The following is a 25,268-nucleotide window of genomic DNA, read 5'->3' as shown; positions in this document are numbered from 1 at the left end:
GCTTCACGTCAGACACAGACATCTATTTGATAGTACGTAGCACGTAGCAAAGACGTGTGGCCAGCGGCCATGTGCATTAAGTTTAAAGTTTCTAATCAAGACAAAAGTGTAATAGTGCGCCTGTTCATCAATCATGGCCAGCAAAAAAAGGGAGCGTGACGGCATAAATATCCAACCAGAAGCCATGCCAACTGAACCGACTCCCCTACCCGATATTCATCCCCATCACCGTCCGTCTTGGCGCTGCAAGTCTATGTGGTGGCCGTTTCATTAAAAAGTCGTAAAGGATATGGTCGGGAATCAAAAACAGTCATCAAAGGAAAGTAAGGTTGGCGTAGCTCGCGTCCGGGACAGCTTAGCATTTGGTTATGTACAACCCTATGGGGGATGGGTTGTAGTCCTGGAAATATCGCAGGTCGGTGTCGCCGCAGCCCTCCATCTTGAAGGCGACCGTCTGGCCCGCCGGGCAGGGGAACGTGGCCACCGAGTAGCTGTGTCCGGGGGCGACGGCCACGGAGCCGTAGTCCGTCTTCTTGCCGGGCTGGTTGTTCCAGGTGGTAGTACCCTGGCTCGCAGGGCCGTCGAGCATGGAGAAGTCGACGCTCCCGTCGCCGGAGAAGGTGTAGGACGAGGTGGTGAGCTGGGACTGCGTGGGGAAGAGGAAGACCAGGGTGCACGTCTTGCCCTGGTCGGCTGCGGGGATGTCAAAGTTGAAGAGGGACGAGACGGTGGGGGAGACGGTGCCAAAGTACGAGGTGCCGGGCGCGTCGTCCGGCCTGGACTTGTCCACGGGGACGATGAGATGGGGGAACTCGTACGGGCCGTCGAGACTGGCAGGGCATTCGCGGGGAGAGGGTGCCGGGGGAGCGGGCGCGGGAGCGGGCGCTGGAGCGGGGGATGGAGCAGGGGACGGCTCGCACTGCGCTCGACAGCCGCCGGCGGCGAGGGAGACTTGGCCGCAGTCCATGCCCTGGTCGGCGTAGAGGTAAATGTTCCACTGGTTGCCGTCGCCCGTGGCGCACTGGTAAAAGGTGGTCTGGCCGTTGAACGAGACCGCGCCGTCGCAGCCGACGGAGAAGCCCGGCGCGGCATCCTGGTTCTTGTCGCACTGGAGCACACCCGTCGGCGCTGCAGCCTCCCGCCGGGCACGTTAGCCTCCGCGAGCGAGCAAGCTCGTCACAGGGGGGCGCCGTCGAAGCAACACTTACGCGTCCACCAGCATCCGTTTCCCTTGGCGTCCCAGATCCTCCCCTGGTCGATGCGAAAGGTCGCCGGGGCCATGTCGCCGAACCGAGCCTGTCCGCTGCTCAGCTGGCCCACGGGGCCCTGGTGCGGCCCCGCGGCCTGCATCTGGAAATCGCATCCGGGGGCGCGGATGACGGCGGCCCCGGCAACCCCGGCGCCAAGCAGCAGGGAAAGCATGCTGAGCAGAGAGATTTGAGTGACGAGGAAAGCAGAGACGGCGCGGTCTTTGTGTGCCACTGGCTCTGGGTCTGGGCTGGGTCTGGGCTGGGTCTGGGCTGGGCCTGGGTCTGGTCAAGGGGTGTTATCTGAAGGTGGATATGTCGAGGCTGTAGCTGGGTGCTGTCGCTAGACTTTGCTGCTGCGCGTGGATGATGCTGATGTCCAGACGTCCGTGGCAAGGGCTCGCGCCTGCCTCTTTATACGTGCATTCCGCGACGACGGACTCCGCGTTGCGTCATGGCGCGGGCAGTGCGTCGAGGCGTGCGGGCCGAGGCTTCGCGGGGGTCTTTGTCTTGCCCTTGCTTCCGAACACCCGGGGTCAGATGACCCGAAAACACGAGGGGGAGGAGCGATCGAGCGACCGGTCCTCCGTCGGGCAGGAAAGCATCGTCATCCATCTGCCCCCCCTGGCAGCCCAGCCGGCGACAGCGCCTCGTCGTGCAGCGCGTTGGCACACGATGTCGATCGGGGAATACGAGCGGCGGAAGCACGCGGCCCAAAGGGAAAAAAGAAAAAAGGCAGACCGCTGTTCGGCACGGCAGGTTGTGGCTGAGCGGCGTCTTTTGGCGATTGGCTTGCCGGACGGCCACGCGACGGCTAGTCTCGTCGCCGCTCGCTAGTCGACAGGCTATGACGTCGAAGCTGGGCCCTCTGGAGCCGAGTCCCGGGCAGGGGGCCGAGGATCCGCGTCCCGGCGCGGCCGCACGGTCTGGAGCCTGAGCACGTACACAAGCCGTCCTCGTGTTTTGAACAAAGTCCGCGGCCTGCACCTTTGCATGTGCTTTTCTATAATTGGCCTTTATTCTCACTACACCAAGTTGCCCCGCTTTTCCTTGCCGTATTTTTTCTCACTGCTGCTAGATACAGTATATGGCCCTTGGACTATGATGAAGTGATGTACGGCGTTGGAGTCGCTTCCGAGGCGATTGCGTGGGGAAAATAAACAAAAGGCATGTGTGTGCAGTAGGAAGAAAAATGCGGCATAGCTGCTTGGAAAATATCAAAGGTACAAGCGCGCGGACTTTATATTCAACAATGAGGACGACTTGTTTACTTGCTGCTAAAGTCCGAACCGGGAGCAGATTCAGTCCGAAACGGGAATAAAAGCAGTCCCAAACAGGAATAAATCAAGTCCCACACAGGAATGGATTCGTCCCAAGCAGGAATGGACTTGGAGCCCAATCCGACAGCTGCGACGCGAATACGACGAACGCAAAAGCCGCTTATAAACGCAGAGCAGAGCAGGCAAGTCCCTACGGAATAGGCGTCTGCATGGATATTTCTGACGAGTCGAAACTCTGCTAGTCGCGCACCAGGCGGACTTTTTTCTATCTTATTTTATTTTTTTCTTCCTCTCGTGCTCACAGATAGGGCGTCATTTGACGGCCTAGGATAGGACATGTGGCATCTCGGTTCCTCGGCGCACGCTTTCAAACGTAAACGTCTACAGTTAGTTATGGCCAGCCATCCGTCGCGGCGTAAAGAGCAGATGCTGCCTTTGTCAGCTTTCCGTATCGAGCGACGCGGCCTTTTCAAGTCTCCAGGACAGGCATTCGAATCGCTGCGCAAATGACCACTTGAATTTCTGTGCTAGCCACCTCGCTTGCACGATGCCTAGGTGCCTAGCGCAAGGTATGTACGTAGGTGCCGCAGATTTTGCAAAAGTCGCTTTGCGCAGAACGCACACTGGCTTCCTGTATCCCGTTTGACTGCTGCTCTTCATTCAATCAATCACCCGCCGCTGCGCGCTCACGCCCTCGCCATCCTGCGCTGACGACCACCTGCACCTACTTTAGCAAGATTCACCACCACCGCCCGGTCGTGCGGCTCAGATCATCTAGCCGCGGTACCACGTCGTGTGGTCTGCTGGCTCGGCGCGCCTGTCCTTGCTTGCCGACGGCGACGGCACGCAGTAGATGTCCCCTACGTAGTAGCTGATCTTGCACTCCTCATACTGGCCCCTGTTGTTCTTGAGCCCCACGGCGCCTGTGAACTTTTCCTGGAAAACAGCCCGCTGGGTGTCGGTGCACTGTGCGGAAGACGGGAACGGTCAGCGCCGGATTGCGGACTGCTCGAGGCGGCCGAGGCGGCCGAGGCGCGTGGTCAGCCCGCTTACGCAAAACGAATGCCAGCCTGCGCCTTTGTCTTCGCAGCGATGGCCGCTGTCGGCTCCGCCGCCGCAGTGTACGGTATCGGCGGCAGCCACGGCTGCGCAGGCCAGGAGAGGGAGGACGATTTGCATCTTCAGGTGGCGACGACGACGACGGTGGTGGTGGTGGTGGTGATGAAGATGATGACGATGACGATGGACCTGGGTGTTGAATCAAAAGATGCTGCAGACTACATGCTCCTTTTTATATCACACACGCGCTCTGATGGCCATGTCTTGCAGATACAGACAATGGCAGGAGCACGCTCACCCTGGGTAGTAAGGTTCCATCCGGCAAACCTAGGTTAAGCAGCCGCATTCCAAGCGGGCCTGCCGTCACGATGAGCCGGCCCCTACCGGCCGAGCCCGGGCTGAAACCGGCAGAACGGCCTGGCCTGGCCGCGCCGTGGCCTTTTTTGCCCGTTGCAGTCAGGCTCATGCACAGCGCACTGCGGCCATCCGTCTAAACAGGCCAGGCAGGTCGAAACTCGACGGCGGTGCTGGTGGAAGCCGACGCCGGCATGTCCCGCAAGCTCCACTTGCCCTGCACGGCAGCCCGCTTGCACGCAGCGGCGCACCCGACCCGGCCAACGATGCCCCCTGCAACAGTCATGGGATGCAGCGCCAGCCGAGCGATCCTATCCGGCTGGTCCGCGAGCTTCTGCCCTGGTCCAGCCCAGTCCAGCCAGAAACACACACGCAGATTGTTTTTTAAATTCAAGCAAGCGTGTGAATTATGAATTAAACGTGAGCATCTAACCCGTCGCTTCTTACCCGGCGTCCCGTACCCTCAGGTGCCGATGCGGGGTACCCCGTCACCCCGCTTGAGGCCCGACCTTACGTCCCTGGAACGGCACGTGACCGCACACACGTGCAGACTCCACTCGTGCGCCCGTGCGCCGTCACGCTCCCGGCCTGGCGCTCTGCAGCCCCACATGCATATGCCCAACGGCCAATCGTCGATCCGTCGCCGGGTGAGACATGACGAGCTGCCTTCACCCTGCCGCTGCCGACGGGAAGCTAGGCGTTCTGCGCAGGTCAGCCAGTGAGTCGTTCTGTGCGCCAAAGCCAGCACAGATGCACTCGCTGCGTGTCGGACCAGCATGGGGCCTTCCCCCAGGCCTCTGCAGCAGTAAACTGCCGGGTCTCGTTCAAACACAGCTTGGGACGACGGCGATGCACAGTATCCAAGGAACTCGCACCGTGATGCTGTGCAGCCGAGTCGAGTCAGTCATGGTTGATGCGTCCTCGGTGGGCCAGACCGACCGACCGACTGCATTGCTCACGTCTCGTCGTCCGGGCATCGTGACGCGGACACGGCCATTGGTGCAATGCGAATCCGTCGAGCCGCACACTCGGGTACTCCTTTGACACGGGTCTATCTGATTCACGCAGACGTACTGCAGCACTGAAGTGCTAAAGCACCAAGCACCAAGCACAAGCACCAAGAACAAGCACCAAGCACCAAGCACAAGCACCAAGCACAGCCAAGAGCTCAAACGCATAGACACACGCAGACTGACCCTCGCACAGCTCGTCACTAAAGCTCAGGAACCCCGCGTCGTTTCTCAAACTCCTTCAGCCACCCGACCACCATGTCGACCTCCCTCCTCTGCATGTCGACAACCTGCTTCGGCGGCAGCCCTTCCTCCCCGTAGGCATCGTCGCCCGCATCCGCGCCGTTCTCGTCCCAGTGATGCACGCCCCAGTCGAGCAGCTCAAACGGCTCCGAGGGCGTCGACTTCCTGCCCGGCAGACCGATCGCGTGGGGCCCGGCCGCTCGCCACGGGTCCTGCCTGCCGTCGATGAAGGCGAGCCGGGGGTACCGGAGGCCGAAGCCGCCGTGCTTGTTGATGACGCCGACGTCGGGGCGGGTGGTGATGTTGAGCATCGACCTGCACCTGTACGAGCTGTACTCGGCGGTGAGGGCGCGCGAAACGAGCGGCAGCCGGTCCTCGGGGACGGACTCTCCGCTGAAAAAGTAGCCCCATCTGGCGCGTCATTTTCCGTTAGCAAACGTTTGTCTTTTCTTTCTTTCTTTCTTCTTCTTTTTGCGTGGGCTGCCAAGGGTGCAGTTGCGTACTCGGTACAGGTCTGGTACAGCCAGCTCAGCGCCCGCCCATCGCGGCGGGAATGGGCATCTTCCTGGAAGCGATCCGAAAAGCATTCGCGAGTAGTCTTGTTCGCCTTGCATGAAGATCGTGCCCGCGTGACGGCGTCTCTGACCAGGCCAATGTAGTTGAGCATGCGCGAGGTGAGCGGCTCGCTGCCGTATCCGGCTGCGGTGACGGCGCTCCGCACCCGCGCCGCCAGATGACGGGTGCTGGGGAACAGGACCGAGTCCGAGGTGATGACTGCGCAAAAGGTTCCAAAGTCGGTCGAATCCTCGGCCGGGTCCCAGTTGGTACCCTGGAGCGAGGGCAGCAGGTCCGTGAGCACGCCCGCAAACTCGTCGTTCCAGAGCCCGCGCAGGCGGAACAGGGACTTGACCTCGTCTTCCTTGTCCTTGCTGCCGCTGAGGAGCTGCTTGTCGACAACGGCCGTCAGCTTCTGCATGGTCGGCGAGCAGTCGCCGGGGGCAAAGTGCCGCATGGCCTCAAAGTACTGCCAGAAGTCGTCGATGGCCTCGGTCACGCCCGACGACGAGATGGCGCCCCAGAAGACGTCGGGATACAGCTTGCGGGCCATGGCCACGAGCCCTCCGGCGTACGAGCCGCCGTAGAGGATGTGCGGAGTGGCGGGAGCGGTCAGGTTCGGATGGCGCAGGCCGGGGATGCGGAAGTTGTTGGAAAAGTACGCCGTGTCAGCCATGGCCTGGTCGGTGGTGAGGAAGCGGTAGCCCTCGGTGGCGGCCTCATCCAGGGGCAGAGGCAGGCTGGTGCCGTAGTAGCGATGCTCCAGGACGACGCCGACGCCGCCCGTGGCCCTTGCGAGCAGCGGAACGATGCCGTGCTCGAGGAAGGGCATGCGCTCGTTGCCGTCGGCCTCGCCCGAGTGCAGGATTATGACGGGGCCACCGTCCTTGTAGTGGGTGGCGTCGACCCAGTAGCGGAGGTTGAAGAAGGCGTCCGAGTGCGGCGCGTACTTGGTTTCGTTGTGAAAGTGGTCGACGGGCACGGACAGATTGTATGCCTTGATGCTGGGATGGGCGGCGGCGCTGACCGAGGGGGGGCGGGCCTGGTCTACGAGGCCGGGAATGGCCGCGTGCCGTCCGAGTCGTCGCAGTCGTGGCCGCGCGGAGCCGCCACCTGGTCGCAGGGCGGCGGCGGCGGCGGCGGCGGCGGGCGTGGCTTGCGTGGCTAGCAGGCCAAGCGCCGCCGCCACGCACAGCTGCCACAGCAGTTTGCGGACGCTCATGATGTGCGACCAGATGTGCGGCGACGATGGCCAAGACGAAGCCCAAGACGAAGCCCGAGGGAGGGGATAGAGGGGGGGATTGGAAAAAGGCACGGTCAATGGAATGGCGGTCAATGACACGGCAAAGCCAGTCGCGGCAAGACGTTTGGCGCTAAAAAGCAAAGTGTTGCCAAACTGAGCAGGTCCAGCCTCGAGGTGCCTGCCTTGCTAGGCCCAGGCAACTGGTGCATACTCCGTACATTTGACAGAACTAATTCTCGCAGGGTGTCTGGCACGTGACAGTACCTGAACTCCTCAACTGGTCAATAGCATCCAAGAGCGGCACCAAAGAGCCCCTGCACGGTGCACGCAGCAGCCAGGCGTAAATAAAGTCAATTCCAAGTTGATTGACTCGTCTGGTGCTTGCCTGCTTGCCTGCTTGCCTGCCGTCAAATGTCTTCGTTCTCACTTGGCCTCGTCCAACACAAGGTCTGCTTCATTAACGCTCCAACCTAAATCTCGGTCACGGCATTCAGCTGTCAGCTGCGGACCGTCTCGCCTGGCGATGCAGCCAAAAACACCACAGACGACCGACGGCCACAACGACGGCCACAACGACGCCACACCGACGGCCATCTTCTCTTGTACGAAGCCGCTCTGCCGCCTAGACAACAACACCATACAGCACCACACACTGTTGCGGGCGCAGTTGGTAGCTTCGCCCGTTCCGCAAAAGCAACTCTTCTCCTCATTCCGCATGACGATACTATCTAAGGGTAATCGGTAAAAAATAAACCGGTACAGGCTGTTTGTTATACGGTGCAAATCCCTCAGCTTGTCAAGCGTCCCCTCTTTGCTTCCCAGCCAGCTCTGACGAGCCAAAAAATCGTCATGGTCGGGGTAGTGAGCAGCCCGAGCAACCCGCCGAAAACGGCCTTGAAGATTTGAGGCGTCCATAGCCTCTCGTATGTCCTGTCGCCTTGGTCGGGTTCCCCCAAGTTTACAAGGATACCGATCGAGGCTGGCCAAAGCACGAGGAAAACAACAGAGGCAAGCAAAAGGCTCCTCAGGACGTGGTGGACAACAGCCATGACCGACCTCACACCAGCTGCCTCTATCTTGGAGCCGCGCTGCTCCGGTAGGAACATGAGCCGACGCATCGGTTTGCCGGCTGGTTCCTTGACAAAGCCCATCGGCTGCACAGCCCGCCGACCGAGGTCATAAGAAACAGACATGAGCTTTACAAACCACAGAAGAATGCATTGAGCAAAGATTGTGACGGTTGCATCTCCTGCTAGACTGTTGGGGAGCCGAAAGAGCCGTACCGGGGGGCTGTTCCGAGGCTGCGTCTTGTACATGACTGTCCGAGGTTCCAAGGTTAGTGTTAGAATCCATCCACCAAGCGATGCGGTCAGCTCGCCCTTACCGTAAGCAATGACAAAGTTGATGCAGGCCGAAAACAACGCGCCCCCCATGCCGTCCAAAACACAGAGACGCAAGAGTTGATTGCGGGTGACACTCGAACTGGGCTGTAACCAGCCCTCTGCTCTGGATGTGCTGGAATCAGGCTCGGGCTTGTCAGACTCGCCTGGTGTCTTGCCTCTAGGAGCAGACTCCTCGTCAGGCTTTGAGCTGCGTTTCTTGAAAAGCCCCCATAGCCTCTGCATTTTCTTTTTTTTTTTTGCCTCTTTTTGATGAAGTTGTTGCAAGTCGGCTACGTGTACGGGAAGCTAGATGAAGATATCCTCAAGATGAGCTAAAATGGCCACATCGCCGTGGTCCTGCCGGTGCTTTGCTGGCCCTGTTCCACACAAGTTGCAGAATGAAAAGCCTGCGGGGAACGGGGACAAGCCGGCTAGGATGGTACTTTACCTTTTCCGAGACTATGGTTGTAATTCTTGGACGAGATTGACCATCAGCATCTGCTTCCAAAGGATAATAGGTCGATGAGAGTTCCGTCCCGAGTGGAATCCAGCGAGGAGCACGTCGACGTGGGCCTGCGAAGTATGTCGAGATGAGCTGATGACGCTACCTGTAATGGCCCAGATAAATCGTGCACAACCGTCGACAACAAAAGCCGCCCGTAAATCTGGTTCGATGACGAGCAGGATAAAGGCGACGCTGACTCGAAAAGACTCGACTCGCTCAGCAACTTGGGCCTTTGCAGCTGCCAACATGGAAACAGGCCAGCTGCACTTGCACTGCACAGCACACAGGCAACTCATCCACCCGCGCCTTCCTCAGGACCGGAGAATCAGTCGGACAAAACTCATCCTTTAAGTTGCTGGCGTACACCCAAGCATGATGCGCCCTGATGCATCCGAATTCGTCCAGAAAAACGAGCAAGCAAGCATCAGGCCGACTTCATCTGTGTGAGGCAACGCGGGAGGCGGCTTCTGACTGGATCAGCATATGAAACTCCCTTCATTTCCGTCTGCTTCATCACTGGCACATGCACGCTTCCTCAACGGCATGGTGGGCGAGTCAGAGAAGGGAAAAAAAAAAAGTTTCCAGAAGAGGGTCGCCATGAACCCTGGTCGGATACCGGGGGCTGATGAATATCCAAGAACCTTGACGGAAACCCTACTCGACTTTCCTTATCGGAGGTTTCGTTTGACAGCATGTCGCCATCTCGGCAAAGGCAAGGCAAGGCAAGTCTGGTCCACCGCCTGCCGGCGATAATTTTCATCCAGATGGCGCGAAAGAGCCATGAACGCCCTCATCACAGCGGAAAGGATAAAAAGCGGACTTGATTACACCCGCTTGAAGGAAACGAGATGGCAGTGGTGTTCAGGTCTCCCGATGGGTTTATCGACAGCAGGCCACGGCCCACGAGACTCGGTCAACAGATTCCCATCGAACCATGATATGAACGCAGATGCAATCCACAAGGACGCGTGCATGGAATACTGCGATATAGGATGCTTAGCATACGGATGGATGTGGTAGCAGTGCCTTTGCCATATGCAGGCGTAGGCGTGCATCGGCGTGTGTCGGCGTGACTCATGTCCAGAAGCGCGACTCTCTCGCTGATACATGCTGCTCGCGCCCATGATCGGTTCTGCAGCTGCATGAGGTCTAGATTTGTTGCCAGTCACACCCGCAGCTCAGTGGTGCAATGAATGATGATGGCCTCCTTGCGTGCCTGCCACGGAGTTTCCGTGCTCGGCCAATCGTCATCTAGGCGGATATCTTTCTCTCCAAGAGTAGGAAGCTTGGAGAGCAAATCAAAGTCAAAGACGTATCTAGCATGCTGTTTGCGACTTTGCAGGGCCCGGAACTTGTTTACGTTTCTCGACGCCACGCCGCAGAGGTGGGAGATGGATGGTCCTTGTTTGTTCCAGGTCTTTCAGCCAACGTCCACCCTTGATGCATTCTTACAACGAACTCGCTAGGGAATCATGTCCGTCGGGTGCCTGGAGATTCCGATAGATTTACAGTCTCGGCTCACAATCCTCGGCGTCGAGACATTCTTTGGACGTGATGGTGAAGAGCTTTTTGCCGGCCCACATGAAAGTGCCATCGCGGCAGCCCATGTGTGTACGACGTGCGTCCCTGCCGCATCCGACAACTCCCACCTGGACTCATCACACACACCATCTCCCGCAAAATCAATCATCACGCATCGCCTCCATCTATCCGAAGCCAGCACACCTCACCCAAACGCCACCAGCCCGCCTTGGAACCATGCCCCCGTCTCGCGCACGCGCACCACCGCGCCTGACTCGGCTCCTTGCCGTGGCCCTGCTCGCCCCGCTCCATTCCCCGTGCCAGCCTCACCCCTCCCACCCCCCGGTCCCCGTCGTCATCCACACCTGGGGCGGCCCCTTCACGGTCGCCGCCGACGCCGCCTTCGCCTCCCTCGGCGACGCGCACAGCTCGGCCCTGGACGCCGTGCAGGCCGGCGGCGCGGCGTGCCAGCTCCGCCGGTGCGACGGCACCGTCGGGTACGGCGGCTCGCCCGACGAGAACTGCGAGACCACGCTGGACGCCATGATCATGGACGGCGCCACCCTCAACGTCGGGGCCGTGGGGGCCCTGCGCCGCGTGCGGGACGCCGTGGCCGTGGCGAGGCGCGTGCTCGAGCACACCCAGCACAGCCTGCTGGTCGGGGAGCTGGCCACCCAGTTCGCCCTCGAGAGCGGCTTCCGGGAGGAGGACCTCGGCACCGCAGCATCGCGCGCCGCCTGCCAGGCGTGGAGGGCGCGCGGGTGCCAGCCCAACTGGCGGGTGGACGTGGCGCCCGACCCGAAAGCCTCGTGCGGGCCGTACACCCCGCTGGGCGGCAGGCGCCACGGCGAGCATGATGGCGAGGACGAGGACGAGGACGAGGACGGCGGGCGGCAGCGGCAGCAGCAGCAGCGGCAGCCCGGCGGCCCCCACGACACGATAGCCCTGGTGGCGCTCGACGCGGCCGGCAACATGGCCGCCGCGACAAGCACCAACGGCAAGGCGCACAAGATCCCCGGGCGCGTGGGCGACGCCCCCGTCCCCGGCAGCGGGTGCTACGTCGACAGCCGCGTCGGCGGGTGCGGCGCCACCGGCGACGGCGACCTCCTGATGCGCCTCCTGCCGTGCTACCAGGCCGTCGAGAGCATGCGGCGCGGCATGAGCCCCGCCGCGGCGGCCGACGACGCCGTCCGCCGCATGCTCCTGCGCTACCCGCTCCTCCAGGCGGGGCTGGTCGTCATGAACAGCAGGGGCGAGCACGCCGGCGCGGCGAGCAACTGGCGGTTCGAGTATTCGGTGCGCGGGCGCGACATGCCCGAGACGCGCGTCGTCGCGGTCACGCCCGTGACTGCGCGCTCCGGGGCGGCGGAGCTGTGACGCGACGCGACGCGACGCGACGCCCGGGGGTGGGATGATGCCGGATATCAGAAACCGTCCGGGGGTGACGTGCGTTTACTGCGAATGCGCCGTGGATGCCGCGCCGAGTGCATCACTAGAATGGTTTACCACGACACAGTGAAATACAATCACATGCCCCCGCAGTGGGAGGTGCATGGACGCCAAGCCAGCTGCTGGGCCACATCATCCATAGCTCGTCTTCGTAGCAGACTGTCTCTTTTTCCCTCGGCTCATGTTCCCTTTCCCAAATGCCCGTTCCTTCGTAAGGGCATCATCCCGCCGCTGTCCTGTCGCCCGACTGCTTTGGCGCCCTCTTACCTAGGCCCTTACGTCATGACAAGCCGCTCCTTTCTGTCCTTGCTCTTGAAAAGCGCCTTGAGCATGTTATCTCCGAGGCTCTGGGCCTTGGGCCGGAAAACCAGCTCCATGCTGCTGCTGCTGCTGCGGCTGCGGCTGCTGCTCCCCCGCCCGTCTTCGAGCATCCTCGCTCCCCGCTCTTTCGGCCGCTCCTTGTCCCTGTCCCTGTCCCTGTCCCGGTGGCTGGACTTGCGGGGGCCCAGCTCCGAGTCGCCTGCGACACTCTCAACCGTGGCGTTCCGGCCGCCGTGTCGCTCCGACGCCTCGCGCTCCTTGGCCTTGCCCGAGGTCCTGTGGGTCTGGCTCGTCTTGGACGTCTTGGACGACTTGGCCGTCTTGGCCGTCTTGGCGGTTCTGCTGGTTGCCGTGGTTCGCGTGCTCCTGTGCGAGCGGACGTCGAGGTCGTCCTTGTACTTTGCCCGCTGGGCGCGCTCTGCCACCGGGGTGATGAGCTCGACGTCGGCGCTCTCGTCGTCGGCCCCCGGCGGCATGATGCCCCGTCGCCACGTGTCGATGGCGCTCAGCTCCTCGTCCACCACCAGGGCCTCGTCGACGCCGGTGCTGAAGTCGCTCTGGGTCCGCAGAGGGGCCGGCCGAGCCGCCGCGGCCCCCTGCCACGCCAGCGTCTCCCTCGCCGACTGCTGCTCCCTGACGCGCTTGACAATCTTCCACCCGCCAAACATGACCACGGTGAGGCCGACGGCGATGCCGGTGCCGATCAGGAACTGCGGCGACGCGAGGAGGGCAAACACGGCCGGCGAGGCGCCCTTGAGCAGGCCCAGGAAGGCCGGCGACATCTGGCCCACCACCGAGGACAGCTCGGCGAGCGTCAGGGCCACCGCGGCCGCCGCGTCGGGCTTCTCCTGCAGGTGCTTGATGATGGAGGCCGCCGAGTGCTGCACGCAGTGCGCCTCGTCCAGGAGCCCTTCGACCCTGCGGATCAGCTGGTTCGCCTGGTGCTCGTCGTCCTGCCGCGCCGGGTCGAGGTCAAGCCGGTACTCCAGGTCGGGCGGGATGTTTCCGTACGCGAGGTCCATGTCGATGACGTCCTGGCCGTCGGGCGGCTCGCGCCCGGGTCTGTCCGACTCGGACCGCCGGCGCGGCAGCACCGCGGGGCGGCCTCTCGCCCATTCCGTCTCGGCCGCGCTTTTCGCGTCCAGCTGGCCCGGCAGCAGGTCCATCCTCGAGGCCAGCATGTCCCGCGGCAGCGTCTCGGCGTAGGGGCTGCGGTAGGCGTTTGGGGGCGCCTTGCTCGGGGGCGTGCTGGACACCTCGCTCAGCGTCCTGAGGTTGCTTTCCGTCAGGGCCGGCCGGCTTCCGGACCCGTGCTGCGGGGGTTTCGAGCGCGAGCGAGACGACGCGCCGCTTTTGCGGGAGCTGGCGTCGCTGCGGGCGTCGAGCGGGCGCCGGGCGCCGTCATGGTACGGCGGGTTCCTGCCGTAGTCGTGTTCCGTGTAGTAGCCGGGCTCGTGGGTGCCGCGCGCTTTCTGGTGGGCCGCCTGGCGGAGCAGGCTGCGGGAGGAGTCAAAGGTTTCGGAGCGCTTGAGCCCTCGGATCTCGGCCTTTTTCTCGTCATACGATGCTTTCGCCTCTTTGAAGATGGAGAAGAGCTGTTTTCCCTGTAGGGCACGTCAATGCTGGGGCTCATCTGAGCGTTTTTCGTGATCTATATCTGGCCTGGAGGCTAGCGTGTTTTTGCCACATCGCGGGCGTACGCAACAGGCTTGAGACGGGTGTTTTTTTTTCCCTTGTCAAACTGTATTTCCACCCAGACTTACTGTGCTGATTATCTTACCAGAGTTGTTCACAATGGTAACGGTCTGTTCGAGGGGCATGGTAGGAATCGAAGCAACGACCTTGGGTTTCCGTTTGCGTTCTGTTTCCTGCTCCGCTTGCTCTGCTGTGCTTCTCTCGTCGCTCCTGCTCTGCTGTGCTCTGCTTCTCTCAAGGCTCAGGAGTACAAGCCGATCCAAAGTTCACCAATCTCGCGGTAGCCTCATACTTGGTCGCGCGTCAAAACGATCGGCGGCCGCTTCGCCTCGAACCCCGGTGCCTCTGATTGTCGGTGAAGACGGGGTTTCGCACTCCAGCCCGGGGTGAACCCCACTACGCTCGGGTCTCCGCCAGCAGAAAGCGACTTTTCGACGTCGCTCACGGGGGCGTCGTGAACTGTAGCACTCGCACTCGAACTGAACAAATCGAGCAACCTCGGCCGGTGGCGGTGATACTCGCTGCTGTGACGGACTGGCAGGCACAAGCCAAGACGGGATTCGGGATTCAAAGGAGCCAAAAGGCACGCACGCCGTGACGGCCCCAAAGACCAAGCGCGGGTCTTTTAGGCAAAAGGCAAAGAAAGGCCTCGCCCTCGCGGCCCAGCCTCCAGACGAGCTGCAGCAGCCACGAGGGGCGCTTGCGCAGAGGCCAACATTGGTTTTGACGGTCAATACGGATAATGCTCGTACATGTTGGGCGCTGGTGCATGATGCATGAGGCCCCACTTGCTGATCCACCGACCAGCTGCGACTTTGAGCTGAACAGTTGGCGGGCCACTGGCCAGTAACGGAAGTCGGCTGGGATCATTGATGTCAATGTGGCTAGCCAACTCGGGCAGCCCTTGCCCAGGGATGAGCAAAGCAGAGCAGAGCGAAAGCAGAGCGAAAGCAGAGCGAAGCAGAGCAGAGCATGAGCAAGAGCACGATTGACTCCCAGCGACCCCAAGCCAGATGGTCCGGGCGCTACGACACGCCGCAGCCAGCCAATCGCGGGCCATCCCGTCTTGGCGGCTCCAAAATTGGCCACGACATACGGAGTACTCCGTACCCGCGCCACCGCCCAAGGAGAGGATTTACCAAAAGCGGCATTTTACCAAGGGGGGCGGGAGTACGTGCTGGTCAGTGCCGGTCATGTGATTGAGTCCCAACCGCACCCCTTTACATCTCTTTGACTCTACGGTGCAGCTCCCCTATTCGAGGACTTTGGTGATACAGGCCTGGGGGCTGCCAAGGAGGTACTGTACATAGGCAGTACTGCGCCCACCAGGCATTCAGCAAATGCTGGCCGCACCTCGGCACTTGTTTGACCTGCAAAGGCACGGCGGCAACACGCAACACGCAACACGCAACACGCAACATGCGGCGACACGAGGAGCCCAAGCTCAGCAACGTGCTTCACGCGTCACTCCTTTCGGCGGACTGCCCGTCGCCCGGCTCGGCTGCCGCTTCAACCGGCGTCGGCGTCTCTGCTCGTCCACGCCCGTGACGACATCCGACGCGGCGCTGGTTGGACCCAACGCACCAGGCGTCGCTCCACTGTGACTGTGCAGCTGGATCTGGATCTGCGTTGCGTGGACTGACTGGCCTGCAGACGGAGGACGGAGGACGGATGACGCGGTGACAAGCTGCGGCTGCGGGTGCTGCCCAATGTGTTGGTGCTTGGCCTGCCGACGACGCAGAGCAAGCAGAGCAAGCAGAGCAGGGCAAAACTGTCGAGGCCAACGGACTCTCGGCCTGCGACGCCCGCCGCCTAGACTTTACCCCACAGCGTTCTGATATCGGGCGCAGACAAGCTTTGGTTGCGCAACTCCTGCCCGTCAAAGCCAGGCCCGGCCTCCCCTCACTCCACCTGCTTCCACCTCGCCTTGAGGACCTGAATCATCATCGCCCGCCACCTGCCTCACGTGGTGCTCGTACACGGCCCCCCGTTCCAGCCCGTCCGGCTTGCCGGTTAAAAGAGCCTCGCCAAGGTACTGTAGGAACTGCTGCCAGCGCGGGTGGCTGGTGCTGAAGCAGCAGAGAAACGAGCCGCTGCTGCCTCTCGACGTGCCTGGTCTCGGGATGAAGTGCTCCCCGGCCCCCGAGAGCGGTCACAACGGCCCCCATGCAGGCGCCGCAGATGGCAAAGTCGGGGGGGGTTGTGACGGCGGTTGAAAGATGGAAAACGAGAAAAAGGGGGAAAATATAGAAAAATAACACAAAATTATAGAAAAGGAGAGATAAAAAGACAAGAAAAAGACAAGAACAGGTTTGGAAGAAGAAAGAGAAGCCATGAGCAACCAGAAAGAAAGAAAACGGACCCGTCATGCAAAGCGTGCAGCTGCTCGTACTTCTTTCTACCTGCCACGCCAATAAGCAACCAAGTCCCAAGTCAAACCAACATGCTCATCCCAATAACCACTTCAACGCCTGACCCGCCCGACCCGCCTGACCCGCCCTGCCATGATAATGCAAGCTCGTGTAAAGACTCATGTATACAAAGTCCAGTCCTTCCCGGCTGCGTCGTGTCCTCATTGTAGCCCCATGCGTCCAATCAATTACCATGCAATGCAACCTCTACAGGCGCGCTCGTGCTCTGCAATGTCGATGCGCCCTTTGCCCTTCTTCCTCTCCCGTCTCCGTTCGTCTCGTCTGCCACAGCGGCCAGCCTGCCGTGCATTCTCAGAGTACACCATCTGCCACAATCTCTCGTACCTCGTGCTCGTTCAATAATATCCGCTTGCCCAGTTCTTCGGTGGGTCGGCCGTCACGGATAGCTCCGAAATCCAGAATCTGCTCGTAGCGAGGGGTCAGTCATGCGTTCATTGAAAGAGGAGAAAAGGGGAAAAAAAAAGAGGAGGGGAAGAACAGGGGTAAGAACAAGGCCAAGAACAAGGCCAAGAACACCAAGAACACCAAGAACACCAAGAACACCAAGAACAAGGGCAAGAAAAAGTCACTTCCGCTCCGTACCTCAATATACGTCAGCTGGTCCCGCTGAACCGCCGCCACACATCTTCTTCCGTCAAACTTCACCTGCCACACCCCCGTCAGATCCGTCAGCAAGTCCTGCACACACTCGCCTGTCCTGACGTCCCACATCTTCACCGTCTTCTCGCTGCCGCTGATGACCTTTTGCCCGTCGTGCTGGAAACAGGTAATGGCTCCGGTATGCGCCATGAGCGTGTTCTTACACCGGCCCGTCTCGGGGTCCCACACTCGGAGGGTAGAGTCCGCCGCCGCAGACACGAGTCGGTCGTCGCGGAGGTCCAGTAGACCGACAAGAAGAGAATGGCCCTCGAGGGTATGAGTGCACTCGCCCGTGGCAAGATTCCAGATCTTGACGTACGAATCCATCGAGCCCGAGATGCAGCGGTTGCGTTTGTGGTCGAGAACGACCGAGTACACCTTCTGGGAGTGCCCGCGGAGAACGTGCACCAGCTCGCCCGTGCTTATCCGCCAGACTCGCACGGTGCTGTCGTAGGAGCCGCTGACTAGGGTGTCGGCGTACGCCGAGATGGCGCGCACAGAGTGCGTGTGTCCCGTGAGCACCCGGATGAAGTAGGGGCAGTCGGTTTCCTGCGCCGGCGGGCCCGTTTGAATGTATCGGCGGGAGCCGACCTCGGGAAGCCTCCATACCCGGAGCTGGCTGTCGCGCGAGCCCGTGATGATCAAGGGCTTCTCGGGCTGGAAAATCCGTTGTCCGTCAGCATCCGACCCCATATCGGTCGGCATGAGGATCTGCAGGCATCGCACGGTGCTGGTGTGGCCGTAAAACACCTGCTGGCAGAGGCCCCGCTCAATGTCCCAGACGCGGACCGACCTATCCGTCGAGCCCGACACGAGAAGGTTGCCTTCGTACTGGAGGGCCCAGACGCCGCCCTCGTGGCCCGCGAGCCTGCTGCGCAGCTTCCCCGTCTTGGTGTCGTAGATGTGTATGAGCGTGTCGTCGCTGCCGGTGATGATTTTGTCCTCGTCAAACTGCAGACAGGTAATCACATGACGAGGGTGTGCGGCAAAGGCAACGTGGCCCGGCTTGACCTCGCGGCTCGTCCAGCTCCGACGAATCATGTAATGACGGCGGTAGATGGATTTGAACAGATGGAGCTGGCGAAGACTCGGCAGCCCGAGCTGGGGGTCAGGAACGGCGGCTGCGGCGGCGTTAGCGGCCGACAGCGACCCCTCGGACCTGTGCAGCCCGACTTCGGTCTGCTCTCCGGGATCCCGCGCACCGGCAACTGTGGAATCTTGTGACGTGCCTGCTCGTCGCTTCAGCCGTTCGGACGAGGCGGTGTACGAGTTCAGGCTGCGCTTCCGTTTCGACATCCTGGGGGACTGCGTCACAACATCGCCAAAGGTTCGGGTCAGTTCGAATTCGGACGACGAGAGGCGGCCGAGCATGCTCAGGTCTCGCTCGTAATCGCTCAGTCCCACAGGGTCTTGCCATCCCCACCCTTGGAAAATGGCGTTGCTGAGCTCACCAGAGGCCATGACGAAGCCGTCTCTGTCGAAAAGCTCCTTCCACCCCGTCTCGTTGCGATCGATGATGTTACGCCAGTGTTTCGAAACCCGTGCGGCGCGACAAAGATCCTTGTGATCCAGGTACGCCAGAACATGGTATGCGAGCTCTAGAGGAAGCCGCTTGAGGAAGTCGCACTGGAGGGCTGGATTCACGGCATTGGCAATGACTCGCAGTGTAGGGCGCGGGCAACGTCGGAGAAACTGATACATCATAAAAGTCTTCATCTCCGTCTTCATGGAGTCGAACGCGTCAAGAAAACTCTCTGGATCAAGCAGCATATGGTGGCGTCCGCGGGTCCCAGGCCTCGGCCTCGGCCTCGTCGAGAATTGTCCGCCATGGGACCTCTGGGACGTGTGCATCGCCTGCGCGTCCTGCATGTTGGCCGAAGGCTGGGAGCTTTCCGGGGAGCTGATCGAACTTTCAGCGGCGGACGTCTGAAACCCGGACGGGGCATCCTCGTCATGCACGGCGCTGTGCTGCTGTGAGGCAGCAAGGGTTGGTGACAGTCTCGGACTTGGCAGGCTGGCATCCTGTGCGGCTGCAACATCAATACTAGGTCTATGTTGCAGGATGCTGCGGAGGGATTGTGGAAGGGAATCGTCAGCGTCGCCAAACGGCTCCGGGTCAGCATCCGTGATTGGCGGCGTTGCAACATTGCTACTGAAGACGGTATGAGAGTCGCTGCCCGTCGGGCTACCTGCATCGTCGCAAGCCGCGGCGGGTGTCGTGGAAGTGTCCGGCAGTGGTTGCGGCCGGTCTAGGTGGAGGGATCGATTCCTGAGAGACGAGCCAGCCATTCCTGACGTGTCGGGCGTGGCAAGAAACCTGGATGCTGCGCGAGAAGGATTACGGTCCCCGCCATCTCGGCGACTTGGATTGGACAAGGCAACAGCCGCCATGTTCGCAGAGCTGCCAGAAGCTCCTGGTGCAGAGGTTGAGCTGCCTTGGGTTACGGTACGCCTGAGCTTGTCGGATGCAGCATGTAGGTTCGAAGACCGAGCAGGTCTCTGGAAAAAACGAGGGGTAGATATGAAAGCCGGGGGTGTCTGCGATGAAGTCACAGTCGGCGCATCCGCAGGACCGGCACGCGTTTGCCGGGTAATGCGAGGATATCCTTCCGAAGGCGAGTGTGAGGGGTGTCGGGTAACCCGACTTTGCAGAGGAGTCTCTTGCAGATCGGGTTCCTGTTTAATGGCAGTAGGAGTGAGAGAACCACTTCTGCGTTGCTTAATCGGTATCTGGGAGGGCTGAAAAGAAGGAGGGAAAAAAAAACATTACTAAAACGTAACAAAGATAAGGAGAAGCCCGACATGGACCATGCAACCCGGGTGCTCTGCCGCAGGCTACAATCTACCCGAGGGCAATTCACGTCTTGGGACTCACCGACTCAGCGACTCTCCGGCCGCCAGTTTCGTCACGCGAGACGTTCTTGTCCTCCTCATCGTGATCACTGAGTTGGTCGAGCTCTTGGTCTTGCTGAACATTGTAAGAAAAAGCCAGTAGCTCCGGCGGCGTGGGTTTCGCGGCGAGGGGATATTCCCTCGAATCAAGGCTCTCGAGCGGGGTCGGATCGTGGAGAAAGACGCGAGGAAACTGGCGGGTCAGGCGCGTGGTGGTGGTGACCGTCTTGGTCTCGACACACTCGCTCACATGGACTTGAAAGCGTCGATGGCTGCCTTGCGAGCCTTCTTCGGCGATGTTGATGGACACGGTCCGGGCACTCGGCGGGCGACGCGGCTCGGGAGCCTGGGTGGAAGGCAACGGCGACGGTGGCATGGTTCGTACGTCTGCGAGACAAGGGCGCCAGAAGAAAAAAGTCGAGTCGAGCGGTTATGGTTGGCGCCGGGCAGCTGAGCCCTGACGACGGACGCGGGTCGCGGGGAGGGGGGAGGGGGGTTGAGGAAGGGCGATGGAAGGAGACTGAGCGAGAATGACGACGGAGAAGATGTGTGGTGCAGGTGCAGAGCGGTGGGCAGGCTGGGGGTCGTGCGTCGTGATAAATTTTGAGCCAGAGTGAGCCGTTTCGGGAGGCAAGCAGGGCTGGGAAGGAGCGGGCTTGACTCGATGGGCGGAGGGCGCGCGACCATCGCGCTGAATATGGGAGGAGGCGGCAGGGGCAAAAGGGCCTGGACTTGGACTGCTGGCCTGGCCTGGCCATGCAAAAAAAGGAGACGCCGAGGTGGGCAGCTGGTGGCAGGTGCCCTGTACTCCGTAGCAAGATGTGGTACGTATGCGGGCGGGCAATGGGGTGGCGGGGAGGTTGGGGTGGGTGGTGGGTCTCCACTGTCCACTGTCCACTGTCCACTGTCCAGAACTCCAGAGACCAGAGCAAGCGTCGATTTCGTTTCGCCCGCCGACTCGCCCGTTTGTTTCCCCAACTCCACCCAAACACCGGCGACCTTGGCGCGACACCGAGGGGTACTTGCGAGTACGACGCGCTTGCTGCCGCCGTCACTGCAGACACCGTACCGCCAAGTAGCGTCCATTCGTGTCCAACCTGCTCCATGTGCTGCAACTTGTAACGATGGCTGGCATTGGCATTTTCCTTGCGTCACTACCTGCCGAGTCCCCACACAAGGGGACGACGGCAAGACACGCAAAAAAAAAAATAAAAGGGGGGGTGGAAGCAAGAGGGGAGGCAAGAGGGAGGCAAGAGAGGCAGGAGCGAGGGATCTCTTCCCCAACGGCAACTCTGCAGCTCCAAAAGAAGTACATACTCCGTACATGCTGCCATGCGAGCACCAAGTACTCGGCCGTACGTAGTGCGTACCGCATCACGGCGCTGCGGTACCGCTGCTTGACAGCCAAAGTCGCAACGCAGGCAACGTCTGCCGATCGATCGAGCTTGCTCTTCCAAGACAATCCTGTGGAGATGCCGCCCCAGGGCCGGCCGTCCTTGGCAGCACGAATCCTGATGCGCACCATGGCACCATGGGAGGGGCTTTGCCTGGGGAAACGAGTCAGCCGGTACGGCAGCCGACGGTCAAGGGTACGGACGGAGTGGGGTTCTGGCCTGGTCGCGTCGCTCTGGCCCTCGGGGTACTCGGCCGTCGGTACTCCGTACCCAGCTTGCTTCTGCTCGTAAGGGTCGACGCCACGACGCCATCTTGCTTCTCGCACCACCCATCCCATCCACCTGCCCCATGCGAACCCAACTCCAACGAGCGGCCTGCATCTTTTTGCCCAGCGTTGCGTTCGTTGCCCGTTGGGCAGAGGAGCCTTTTGCTTTTCCTTTCCTCCGCGGCCCGTCTCCAGGACCTACGCACCAGGACCTACGCACCAATTCGGCAGGCCAGCAAGCTCGCTCGAGCCGCGAGATGACAAGCCCCCGAAATGATTGGCTCCGTCCCCTCCCCTGCTGCTGCAGCTCGGCCTTCATACGCGCACCAGGCGCATGAATCATCTGCAAGCAACAGCACCAACATGTCAGTCTGCATCGTGGCAAAGCGCACGGGTGGCATGCCCGCACGACCCTGGCCCCTCCCCCCCCCCGGGCTGCTGGCGCTGACATCGCGATGGCGAGCGGGTTCCCGGTCGAAACGCCGAGCCCCGTCCACCCTCCAGATTTACCAACCCCCACGGGTTTCATCCAGGGGGGGGTTTAGGCGGCCTGGCTGCGCCTGGGCTTGGCAACCCCACGCGGGGCAGTTGTCGGGCTCTCTGACTCGGCATCGGCTGGAGCTGGGCGTTGTTCTCGACCTTTGGGCAAAGGGTCCGCCTGCGGGCGGCAGTCTGCGCGGCAGTCTGCGTCAGAACGAATTGGCAGGAAAGATCAAGGACGCCAGTGCCGATATCGTCCAATTGCGGGCCGCGGAGACAGCATCACCTGGCCCCGTGGTTTACGAAGCATCCCTTGCGCGGGCAGTTTCGCAACATCTTGCTGCCCGTCTCGACGGCAGTTTCCTGCATGCGGACACAGCTGGACCAGGCAAGCATCAGACACGCGAGAAAGAGCAGCAGCAAGAAGGAAAAGGGGGGCACTACTCCGTACTGAGCAACGATACGATACGCTCGGTCGAAGAAACAGTGGCAGCAAACTTTGAAACGTCCGCCAAGCCAATGCAACCTCCAGCGGAAACGTATCAGGGAAGCTGCGGAAACTACCTTGCCGAATCCTCTCTGCTCCAGCTGTCCCTGGCCTTTTCAGGAGATGGAAACGGAACATGCATGCTCCAAATCTCCCGTTAACGGCGCGATACTCGGACTTTCCAGGAGAGGGAAACGGAACATGCATGCTCCAAATTTCCCGTTAACAGGGAGATGACTTGGTCTTTCCAGGTGACGGAAAAGAAACATGCATACATGCATGCCTGCATGCATGCACGCGCACAGCGGGCGGTGCTGCTCTCCAGCACTCAGACATTCATCGCACATGGCCAAAACCCGGCGAAAAACTACCCCATAAACTAGCTATGTAGGCCGGCATGCGACCGACTGCCCAACAACTCGCTCTTGCAGAGCTGCACGTCCATCTTGTCCACGTCATGCAGCATCAGCCAGCAAAGCATCCTAAACACCCAAGGTGCACCAGGCGTCGTCATGAGACACGGGCTCGTTTGCCAAGGGCGCGCTGCTCGCTGCAAGATGCACCGAGGGCTTCCTCGCGCGAAACTTGCTCTCCGTTGCTCGGCGGACTGGCTGGCTGGCAGACTGCACCACCTGCCTCCGGACCGCCTCAAAGTACACTTCCACCAGCCGCCCGCTTTGGCTTCGCAGTCAGATCTCGTCGCATCGTCCAGGCATCGTGCAGGGCCTTCAGACACAGCAATCTCCGCGAGGCTCTGCTCTCGTCTAAATGCCCCAGGATCTTGGAGACGCGGTCTGCGACGGTGGCGTGGATGACTGCATTTCTCGGAGCGCGCGGCAGCTCGTACTCAGAGAGGACCCGGTAGGATTCCATATTTCAACCAGAGACAACGACTGCTTATGCCACCGACTGCAAGTAGGGTTGGGAATGTAGGCAGAGCTGCTGTTCCGAATGTGCAATGCGCGTCCTGGCACGCCTATAATCAGAAATGACACTGGTCATTGCACGCCAAAGTTAGTGCTCAGTCCTGCCTTGCTGTCCCGCAGCGCCGGAGAGTTTTATGTCGTCGTTATTTATATATATATATTTTTTTGTCTCTGCTTCTACATGGAACAAGGTGAGATGCCCTGCTATCCCTGTTTCGAAAGCACTGCACGGCGTTGTTGGCGCATCCAACGGCAGCCAAGGTCTCGGCAACCTCGCCCTTGCTCGCCACTTGCACCGTGCTGAGACTGTGCAGCTCGATGTTCCAGAGCCCAGACGGCGGCGGTCCAGCATGGCCCCGTAAATAGTAGGCACGTATTCAATCTCCTTGACCTCGTCCACGGGAATCACGCGGCTCGACTCAAAGACGCACTTCCCGTACACCTGGAACGAGAACACGAGGCCCAGGTCGCTCAGTCTCTGCCCCAGCACCGCGCACCCGGCCCCCCCCCCGCCCGGTACCGATCCCTCCGCCGGTCAAATCCGTTCCAGTACACGCCCGGCCATCACCTCAACCAGAGGGCACACAGTCGTCGTGCCGCAGGCTCCCCGGCATCGTGTCCCGGCTCTTCCGCTTCCGCCTCTGCGCCACGGTGAACGTGTGCCCCCCCCCCCCTCCACCCCCAGCGAGGGCGGACCGGACGGCAGACCGGCGTTCCGGCCCGGGGGCCCCGTGGCCGTGTACTTGCTTCTCCTGCGAGGCGCGCGATGCCGCACGGCCAGCAGCAGCACCAGCAGGGCCACGACGGCGACAACGGCTCGTCGTTAGCCATGGCTGGCTTGTCCAGCGCGGCTGCCAGTTGGCGATGCGTTTTGCCTCGTCAACCAGAATCTAGCTGGTCGTGGTTCCGACCGCAGCCCTCATGGCCAGCCCCCCGGTGGGAAGTAGTCAAGAGCAGGGATGAACGGGGAGCTGCGACGCATAAAGCACATGATGAACGCGTCGTGTCTGGTCGGTTGTTGCGCGTCGCTGCGAGGATGGGCCCAGCTGTCTCGGCCCAAGGTTTTCGACGGGACTCGCTGTGATTGATTGACGACTGCACTGATCCGGGCCAAGTAAATGGCAAGGCCTTGTAGCCTCCCATGCCGGCCCGCGTTGCCGTCCCCCTCTTCGCCAGCCTGATGAAATGCAGTCCAAGGAATCGGCTGACTCGGTCGTTTGCTCGTAGTTGCCAGCCTGGTTTGGCTGACGTCTGTTGGCCCCGGTGCCTGTAAAGTAGGCAGCCGTATGCAGCCTGGTTGGTTTGCAGCCACCACAGCACAGAGGGCGTTGGTGTCGATTTCCAAATCTTGTCATGTCGTGATCGTGCGTACCCAGCCAACTTACTGCCCCGCTACCTCCGGCATCGGCACCAGCACCCGCAAGTGCAGTAAAGGAAAATGATTATCATAGCTACCTAACCTAAGATACCTAGGTATCTAGAGAGGAGAAGTCCATCTGTATATATCAGGCGCTGTGCCTGATATGTGAGACTTACAAGACTCACAGAGCCAGCTGTCACATCACGTGACCGGCACTCGCTACCTAATACAGACTTCGCTACTGTACGACACCAGCTTTGAAGAATCAAGCCTTTTATACACTCGTGCATCGTGCGCAGTCACCAGCTAGCAAACTGGCTAGTCAACAGCGCACAACGGGCACAACGGCTGCTCAAACAGCATTCAAACAGGTAACAGGTGCATCACCAACACCCGCTGATCCATCTGATGCTCAGACACAAGGGGCTGTCAACTCCTCAGGTAGGCTGTTGGATGTGCAGTGCTTGCTGAACGTCTTTTCTACAGAGTAGCGCCGTTTATCCGTCTATGCCAAGAAGAAGAGAAGAG

General features: G+C 60.7%; 11 protein-coding genes across 11 annotated transcripts; 2 read left to right on the top strand and 9 right to left on the bottom strand.

The window, feature by feature from the left end:
* Positions 1-355: 355 nt before the first annotated feature.
* UV8b_07152 (uncharacterized protein) lies at positions 356-1,422 on the bottom strand (the record flags this gene model as incomplete). Its single annotated transcript, XM_043144649.1, has 2 exons — positions 356-1,128; positions 1,209-1,422. 2 exons carry the CDS (start codon positions 1,420-1,422, stop codon positions 356-358), a joined length of 987 nt encoding a protein of 328 aa, XP_043000584.1.
* Positions 1,423-1,661: 239 nt separating this feature from the next.
* Positions 1,662-1,862, bottom strand: UV8b_07151 (uncharacterized protein; the record flags this gene model as incomplete). Its single annotated transcript, XM_043144648.1, has 1 exon — positions 1,662-1,862. One exon carries the CDS (start codon positions 1,860-1,862, stop codon positions 1,662-1,664), a length of 201 nt encoding a protein of 66 aa, XP_043000583.1.
* A 1,439-nt stretch (positions 1,863-3,301) lies between these two features.
* Positions 3,302-3,706, bottom strand: UV8b_07150 (uncharacterized protein; the record flags this gene model as incomplete). Its single annotated transcript, XM_043144647.1, has 2 exons — positions 3,302-3,493; positions 3,581-3,706. The coding sequence occupies 2 exons, from the start codon at positions 3,704-3,706 to the stop codon at positions 3,302-3,304; spliced, it is 318 nt and encodes a 105-aa protein (XP_043000582.1).
* Positions 3,707-5,153: 1,447 nt separating this feature from the next.
* UV8b_07149 (uncharacterized protein) lies at positions 5,154-6,970 on the bottom strand (the record flags this gene model as incomplete). Its single annotated transcript, XM_043144646.1, has 2 exons — positions 5,154-5,604; positions 5,697-6,970. 2 exons carry the CDS (start codon positions 6,968-6,970, stop codon positions 5,154-5,156), a joined length of 1,725 nt encoding a protein of 574 aa, XP_043000581.1.
* An 809-nt stretch (positions 6,971-7,779) lies between these two features.
* Positions 7,780-8,616, bottom strand: UV8b_07148 (uncharacterized protein; the record flags this gene model as incomplete). The annotated part of the gene is made up of 2 exons (XM_043144645.1): positions 7,780-8,309; positions 8,376-8,616. 2 exons carry the CDS (start codon positions 8,614-8,616, stop codon positions 7,780-7,782), a joined length of 771 nt encoding a protein of 256 aa, XP_043000580.1.
* Positions 8,617-8,832: 216 nt separating this feature from the next.
* UV8b_07147 (uncharacterized protein) lies at positions 8,833-9,174 on the bottom strand (the record flags this gene model as incomplete). Its single annotated transcript, XM_043144644.1, has 1 exon — positions 8,833-9,174. One exon carries the CDS (start codon positions 9,172-9,174, stop codon positions 8,833-8,835), a length of 342 nt encoding a protein of 113 aa, XP_043000579.1.
* A 1,462-nt stretch (positions 9,175-10,636) lies between these two features.
* Positions 10,637-11,776, top strand: UV8b_07146 (uncharacterized protein; the record flags this gene model as incomplete). The annotated part of the gene is made up of 1 exon (XM_043144643.1): positions 10,637-11,776. One exon carries the CDS (start codon positions 10,637-10,639, stop codon positions 11,774-11,776), a length of 1,140 nt encoding a protein of 379 aa, XP_043000578.1.
* A 347-nt stretch (positions 11,777-12,123) lies between these two features.
* On the bottom strand, positions 12,124-13,989 carry UV8b_07145 (uncharacterized protein; the record flags this gene model as incomplete). Its single annotated transcript, XM_043144642.1, has 2 exons — positions 12,124-13,773; positions 13,933-13,989. The coding sequence occupies 2 exons, from the start codon at positions 13,987-13,989 to the stop codon at positions 12,124-12,126; spliced, it is 1,707 nt and encodes a 568-aa protein (XP_043000577.1).
* A 2,598-nt stretch (positions 13,990-16,587) lies between these two features.
* UV8b_07144 (uncharacterized protein) lies at positions 16,588-20,203 on the bottom strand (the record flags this gene model as incomplete). Its single annotated transcript, XM_043144641.1, has 3 exons — positions 16,588-16,698; positions 16,879-19,674; positions 19,811-20,203. 3 exons carry the CDS (start codon positions 20,201-20,203, stop codon positions 16,588-16,590), a joined length of 3,300 nt encoding a protein of 1,099 aa, XP_043000576.1.
* A 1,557-nt stretch (positions 20,204-21,760) lies between these two features.
* Positions 21,761-22,615, top strand: UV8b_07143 (uncharacterized protein; the record flags this gene model as incomplete). The annotated part of the gene is made up of 1 exon (XM_043144640.1): positions 21,761-22,615. One exon carries the CDS (start codon positions 21,761-21,763, stop codon positions 22,613-22,615), a length of 855 nt encoding a protein of 284 aa, XP_043000575.1.
* Positions 22,616-22,936: 321 nt separating this feature from the next.
* On the bottom strand, positions 22,937-23,327 carry UV8b_07142 (uncharacterized protein; the record flags this gene model as incomplete). Its single annotated transcript, XM_043144639.1, has 2 exons — positions 22,937-23,129; positions 23,191-23,327. 2 exons carry the CDS (start codon positions 23,325-23,327, stop codon positions 22,937-22,939), a joined length of 330 nt encoding a protein of 109 aa, XP_043000574.1.
* Between the last annotated feature and the right edge of the window lie 1,941 nt (positions 23,328-25,268).

Source organism: Ustilaginoidea virens, chromosome 6, assembly GCF_000687475.1.
Source record: "Ustilaginoidea virens chromosome 6, complete sequence".
Classification (NCBI taxonomy): Eukaryota; Fungi; Ascomycota; class Sordariomycetes; order Hypocreales; family Clavicipitaceae; genus Ustilaginoidea; species Ustilaginoidea virens.
This window is presented reverse-complemented; position numbering and strand designations above follow the sequence as displayed.